Source organism: Cyclopterus lumpus, chromosome 1 (assembly GCF_009769545.1).
Source record: "Cyclopterus lumpus isolate fCycLum1 chromosome 1, fCycLum1.pri, whole genome shotgun sequence".
Lineage (NCBI taxonomy): Eukaryota > Metazoa > Chordata > Actinopteri > Perciformes > Cyclopteridae > Cyclopterus > Cyclopterus lumpus.
Genome location: NC_046966.1, coordinates 1,108,938 through 1,115,985, shown reverse-complemented (window position 1 = coordinate 1,115,985; position 7,048 = coordinate 1,108,938). Strand labels below are relative to the sequence as shown.

The 7,048-nt window shown below is 41.0% G+C and overlaps 1 protein-coding gene across 1 annotated transcript in view; it reads right to left on the bottom strand.

Annotated features, from left to right (window-relative positions):
• Positions 1-1,511: 1,511 nt before the first annotated feature.
• Positions 1,512-7,048, bottom strand: part of tenm3 (teneurin transmembrane protein 3) — a 97,440-nt gene continuing 91,903 nt past the window's right edge. Inside the window, exons 43-44 of the mRNA XM_034529321.1 lie at positions 5,702-5,832; positions 1,512-3,859 (exon numbers count right to left, since the gene is read on the bottom strand). Coding sequence (XP_034385212.1) covers positions 3,104-3,859; positions 5,702-5,832 — 887 coding nt within the window. The 3' untranslated portion in view covers positions 1,512-3,103. The remainder of the gene's footprint in view (positions 3,860-5,701; positions 5,833-7,048) is intronic.

Below are 7,048 nucleotides of genomic sequence, written 5' to 3'. Positions count from 1 at the left end.
GAATAATAGTCATGGTAGCTTGCTTTGTTTAGCTGAATGTCTTTTTCTGTGTAAGTAAAAGTTTGTGAAAGCCACAAAGAATTCCTTGCACGTCTTCACACACTTCACACAATTCTGATACTGACTTGATGCGCCTATTGCTGACATGAATAAGAAGATGTTTACTTGTTGGTTTGTAGACCTGAGGAAGATTGAAATGTCTGTTTGAGAAAAGTGTCATTATCTTTGACATTCTGTCTATTGGGAAACTATAACCATTTCCTGTGATACCTTGGGATGCTACAGTTAATTGTGCTCCCATTATGATTAGCTGTGATCTGTACCACATCTGTACTCGTTTTACTCATTCAGGGGTCCAAACCAGCAACCATCCTGTGACAAGTCCGCCAGGCCACTGCTGTCCTCAATGCAGTCGGAGAAACCATACAAGAGATAAATGATCTTATGTGAATAAGAATATCCTTGTTGACATAACCTAAATGAGAAAAGGCCACTGCTGAGAGAGAGCACAACAGTCTCATCCTGAATCAGTGTCTTGTTACCAAGTTCAAGCAAGAACCAGAGAAACGAACAGAAAGAGCACAACCTTCCCCCCATGTGTGCCGCATGAGAGCTCAATACAGTTTCTTCAATTACCAGATATTATCAAAGTCAAATCAAAACACAAATGTAGCACAGCACTTTTCTGTGTGTGTGTCTGTGACTAAAATATAAGTTGAGGCATTTAACCATGCCTGGTTCATCATAGACACACTGGTGGTTAACTGCTGCCTGCTGGAAGAATCCACTGATCATCAGCTGATCTGAGTGACTCATTTCTGCCTTAACTCTGCCAAGTTTTTTGGAATTATGGTCTAATAAGCATATGCTTTAGCTACCTTGTGATTGACCAGAGACGTGTAAGTCACTCCTAGGCAGTCAGAATGCGGTCACTTCCATTCACTGGTTGCAAAAAACCAAGATGGCGACGGACACAATTCCAAACTCAAGGCTTCAAAAACGCAGTCCCCTTCTCATATACAGTCTCTGTATGTGACGTGCTTAAAGGTGAATATACAATGAATATTATCAAAAGAGATTCATTATAATGTATTAACGTACAAAACATACAATTCATTTTACTCCTCAAAGCTACCTCGCACACTTCAAACTCAAATCAAAACAGTCTTTGTTGGACCTTTCGAGTTTGCCAGAGAAACTGGATAAATAAGGGATATAAAAACTCAATATCGCCTACTTTTAGCGAGGTTTCCCGTGTTTTAAGAAACCTGCATGTAGGAGCTCATTTTGGTGAAAAGAGTGTGATGAGACACTCGGGACAGGCAGGGCTCCTGAGTCTTTGAAGAAAATTAAGCCTTTTCAATTTCATTTGTGTTTTGACGACTATTTTATATCTGTACTCAATAACAATATCACAAAGCTGCATGGAACACATTCATGTCAGCTTTTCATTCAGTTTGCAAATGTACAACACAGTAAAAAGAAACACAATAGTTTTAAGGAGTTTTATTCTTTACCGTAGAAACACTGTACATAAATTACTTTGTCTGAGACTAATATTGATGTACGGATAAGTGGAATTTCTCAACCTTCAAAATAAAAAAGATCAACCCATAAAACATTGTCAACTTGTCTCTGAAAAAAGATTGGTAGCATATGACGTAACACTCTGTGTAAAGTTCCTGTTCTTTCCTTAAAAAGATTTAAGATGCCTTCCCAACCTTGTAAACACACACAGACACAAAGAAAACTCCTCTATGAGAGTACAGAGACCCACAATCAATGAGAAAACATCCACATCGATTTTTGATCTATTACTGTTACTCATTAAAGTCACTGATGGCGATGCACTGTCCCTTTAAGGAGAAACAAGCAAAAAACGAGGAGAGAAGCAACGATTAGTTACTACTCAAAGCAACCCAGCCCCCCCAAAGCCATGACAACATGTTTCTATTGCAAGCAATACTACTACCGTTGACCGATAAAAGCACATGGTCTATGCATTATGAGTCACAATTAGCAGAAGTGAAGGGCTCCTGGGCTGACAGGGGACCAGTGTTTAACCGGACCGGTGAGCCCACTTGGTCCTCCCAGAACCCGAAGTTTCCTCACAGACCTGTTGATCGGAGTCTGACACTGTACAATGTTATAGACTTGTAGAAGGACGGGGATGAGATGGAGGTTTGAGAACTGTCAAACACATAATAGATAAGAAGGAAACAGAAACACAACTCAAAGTTTTGTTTAGTTCAGATCATGGTCCATTCCGGTGGTGGTGGTGTGATAATAGTAGTAATAGTGATATAGGTAATAGTATGTAAATGTATTTTTGTTCATTTTTGTATCCCCTTTTTGTCTGAAGCAAATGCAAGTTTATATATATATATATATATATAAAAAAAAAAAAAATCCAAACAAAAAATAAAGTCTTTTTTTGTTGTCCCTCGTACAAATTGTAGTCCTTTTTTGTGCCCCTCTCCCTCAGAGAGAGTCCACTACAGTTCCAGTTCCTCTGCAGCCATGGAGACAATAGATCCGACGGCTCATGGGGGTCTATAACCCAGAGTGACCCGCACAGATATGATACCTGCAACATCTGTGAGGGATCCAGACATTTGTTATGGCGACCGCTCTGACAGTTTACAACTGTCTAAATGCTCGGCTGTTCGAACCAGGCTCTACACCCCACTGTTTCACAGCCAGATAGCACACGATTATAGCACTCAGGTTAGCCCCGCCTACCAGAGAGAGGGGGAGGGGCATGCGTGCAGGCTGTTAAAAGGCAGACAACAGGGTGAAAGAAAGAAAGTATAGATAGAAAAGAGAGAGAAAAGGCATTGGTCCAAAGACTAAACCTTGTTGCAGGCGCATGAAGATTGTTTTTAACCATCACAACTGCAGTTTGTGTTTGGGGTCATTTAAGTGATCGTTCACTATAAATCCTACTTCTCAGAATAAAACTAATTGCAAACATAGGGTCTCTTCAGTGGCTACTTTTGAGTCGCAGGTTAGTTCAACCTGTGACATCCACTTTGTGTTAAAACTGAACTCGTTGTTAGTCTTTGACAGTCAGAGTAGAAATGAGCCGTTTGTTGGTGCCGTGTTACCTCCTCCCTATCTCACTCTGCCGTAGGAACTGCATGTTGTTAGCGCTGTCGGCTAGCTCGGGATACTGCTCTATGGACAACACATAGTAGCCATCGTAACCCAAAACCTTCCCGCTGCTCAGCAGCTGCCTCTTCTCTCCCTCCGTCCACAGCCGAACTCCTTCCTCCCCGTCTCTCACCCGTTGCTGTTCGCGGGCCCAGGCGCTCGCCAGCGCCCTCTGCCTGGCGTGCTCCAGGATTCGCGCCTTCTCTTCATCCAATGTCGTCCCGTATCGCACGTGGAGCACCAGGGCGCCGTACTGCAACTCCACGTCAGCGAAGCGCCGCGTTCTCCCGTTCATCACTGTTGTCGACTGGGACACTGTGACGTTCACACCGTTTTCCAGAGATTTCCTGCCTGAGGTGAGCCGCAGCGCGCTGAGGTCGTTCTCCGGCAGGCTGGTCTTGATGAAGTAGTGCGTGTCTCGTCCCTCCACTGTGTAATGTAGGTCTTCAAGGTAAAATGCATTGTTTAGCACTGCAGCCAGTTTGATGCAGTCCTCATTGGCAATGTTGAGGGCGTTGGTGACCACGCGGCCTTGGATCACGGCGAGCATCACTCCCTTGCCGATCAGAGACTTCACAGTGGAGAACCACAACCAGGGTTTGGCGTGGTCTGGATGCCGCCGGCTGAGCTGGATCTCTGGCATGCGCTCAAAGGACAGGAAGGCCTGAGACTGGCGAGTCACCTCCTGCTGGACACCTGAGATAGACTGAGGGCGAGAGCAGCACCGTTGGACTTAATGTGCTGCATTAACACATCAGAAGTTCATTACACACTCTTTAAAAGAACTAAAGACTAAGACTAAATGGAAACATGTTTGGTATGGATATTTTGACAATAAAGGTGCTAAATTGGATACTTGGAGCTTTTCCAACAACGCCGCCAGTTGGGAGCAGATTTCGAGCTGCAGCTCTGACGACACACAAGTGAAGGAAAAGCAAGAGTGTGCTCTCTATGGGGCCCTTTAAGTTTTATGTTTTTATCCATCACATTTACACGGGTGATATTATGTTGTTTGATTTGAGAAAGCTGAAGAATATCGGGGTCCCTAACCTTTTTTACACCATAAACAGTTTTTTGATATCATTTTGTGTTGCAGAACAGATTCAGAGTAATTGTCTCAAGAATAGTCCATAACGTTCTATAATTATTATGCTTTTCTATTTGCTAAATCATGTTTGATTCGAGTAGGAAGTTAGGGCAAAGATTAGATGCACTGAAAAAGAACAGTGATTACATGGCATCGTGGTAAAGTGATGGATATTCTTATGTTCTCGAGCTACAGGCTATACATTGTTTGTTCTGTATTACTTTTCATACTACCTGCCAATAATGTTATTGTTATGTGATTGTATGTGTATTACATTTTGATTCTTCCTCCCAAGGACTGGGGGAGAAAATGAGACGTCTGGCTGTATCTTTGTATCTCTACTGTCACTTATGTCTTTTTCAATTTTAATATTGCATTTGCTCGCTGATATGATATTTATAAACACACACAAACAAGTGATGACCCATGTATGTGTGTCATTATTCTTCTGGATGTACAACTGGCCGATCAACATGTAATACGTCCAGTACATTAACACATCCTTTCCCCCCTCACTCTGTCTTCATTAAGCAGTGTTCATGTTGCCATCTTTATTTCACTGAATATTAGCAGTCTCTCTCTCTTTGTGAAAGAAGAGTGACTTCCTGATACCCTATTCATAAACAAGTGTATTAATAGCAACCGTAACAGTAAGAGGAAGGAGCAGAGAAGCGATGAGCGATTGGTTTCATTGGAGGACTCTTTATTGTCTTCTCCTCATAATTCTCACTCCATGTCCTCCCCGTTTCCTTATTTTCTTTTCTCTATGAAATCAGGTTGTATCTGGATTTCTTCACATTTTCACTCTCTCATTTTTAACTTCTTTGTTTATATCCTCCTCAAATTGAACATCAATAAACCTTGCACTGCTTTCCCTTTATATACACTTAGATACACTAAATACACTTTCATTTTTATTTTATTTTTACATTTTCATTTCCTTTAAATTAAATTCTTTAATGTAATATGTCCTACCCTGCTATTCTATTTTGTTTAATTGTATTGTATTATATTGTAAACATGTTTGCTGCTGCTTCAAAGAAATTTCCCCCTGGGGATTAATAAAGTAATATCTTGTCTAATCTAATCTAGTTATGTCATTTGTTCCATGACTTTTCTTCTCCATTGTTTTTCTTTTGCATGTATAAAGTTAACTTTTCTTTCCTAATGTTAATTTCTTAATAGTGCAGTATACATTTATGATATCTGTAAACTATATGTGTAGTCATTTTTAGTATTCCTTTTTTTCTCTATATATTGCTAACACATGTATGCTGCTACACCATTGTAGGGAAAATAAATTAGTTAAAATAATAGCAATAATGTTAGAATAATAGAGTCATGATCACATTATTAGAATGCTGGAAGGTTTATGCAGTGCATGATGAGTTCAGCCGTCTGCTAATACAGCTGCTCTGAGGCCTTCTAGCCTTTCTATCGAAAAGTACTCAGGGCACATACAGGCAGGTCGTCCCACAGCTGGCTCTTCTTCATCTCCAGTGACGGTTGGGTCAGGTCAAACTTGGGAATGGGGAACCCTGGGATGGCGTTGTGGAGATGGAAGCCAAATGTGACCAACCAGATATTGACATCTACAGAGAAACAGAGCAGTGGATGTGGAAAAGAGAAAAATAAAAGAATTTGAGCACGTTGCAAAGATGATTTTCCCTCAATAGAGACTCCTTTGTATATTTCCCGTGCCTTCTTATTATACTTTATAAACCCTTATAAAGGGTATAATATGCAGCATGTTCCTAAGAAATAACGTATAGACTGATCAAATATAAATCTTCACTATGACCACAAGGTTCTGTGCTTGGACCAATTTTATTTACCTTATATATGCTTCCTTTGGGCAACATTATCAGGAAACACTCCATAAACTTTCATTGTTATGCAGATGATACTCAATTATATCTATCGATCAAACTAGAGGAGACCAACCAGCTCGCTAAAATTCAAGAATGTCTTAAAGACATAAAAACATGGATGACCTGCAACTTCCTGATGTTAAACTCAGACAAAACTGAAGTTATTTTACTGGGCCCTGAACACCTCAGAGATCAATTATCTGGTGATGTGGTTTCTGTAGATGGCATTTCCCTGGCATCCAACACCACTGTAAAGAATCTAGGCGTTATCTTTGATAGAGACTTGTCCTTTAACTCCCACGTTAAGCAAATCTCAAGGATTGCATTTTTTCATCTACGTAACATTTCAAAAATCAGGCACATCTGGTCTCAAAAAGATGCGTTTGTTACTTCCAGACTAGATTACTGCAACTCCTTATTATCAGGCTGCTCTAATAAATCTCTTAAATCCCTCCAGTTGATCCAGAATGCTGCAGCTCGTGTACTCACAAAAACTAAGAAAAGAGATCACATGACTCCTGTATTAGCTGCTCTGCACTGGCTCCCTGTAAAATCAAGAATCACATTTAAAATGATTCTCCTCACCTACAAAGCCTTGATTGGTGATGCACCATCATATCTTAAGGAGCTTGTAGTACCATATTGCCCCACTAGAGAGCTGCGCTCACTAAATGTGGGGCTACTCGTGGTTCCTAGAGTCCTAAAAAGTAGGATGGGAGCCAGAGCCTTCAGTTATCAAGCTCCTCTTTTATGGAACCAGCTTCCACTTTCAGTCCTGGACGCAGACACAGTCACCTCATTTAAGAATAGACTTAAGACTTTCCTGTTTGATAGTGCTTATAGTTAGGGCTGAATCAGGTTTGCCCTGGTCCAGCCCCTAGATATGCTGCTATAGGCTTATAGGCTGCTGGGGGATGTTTTAGGATACACTGAGCAC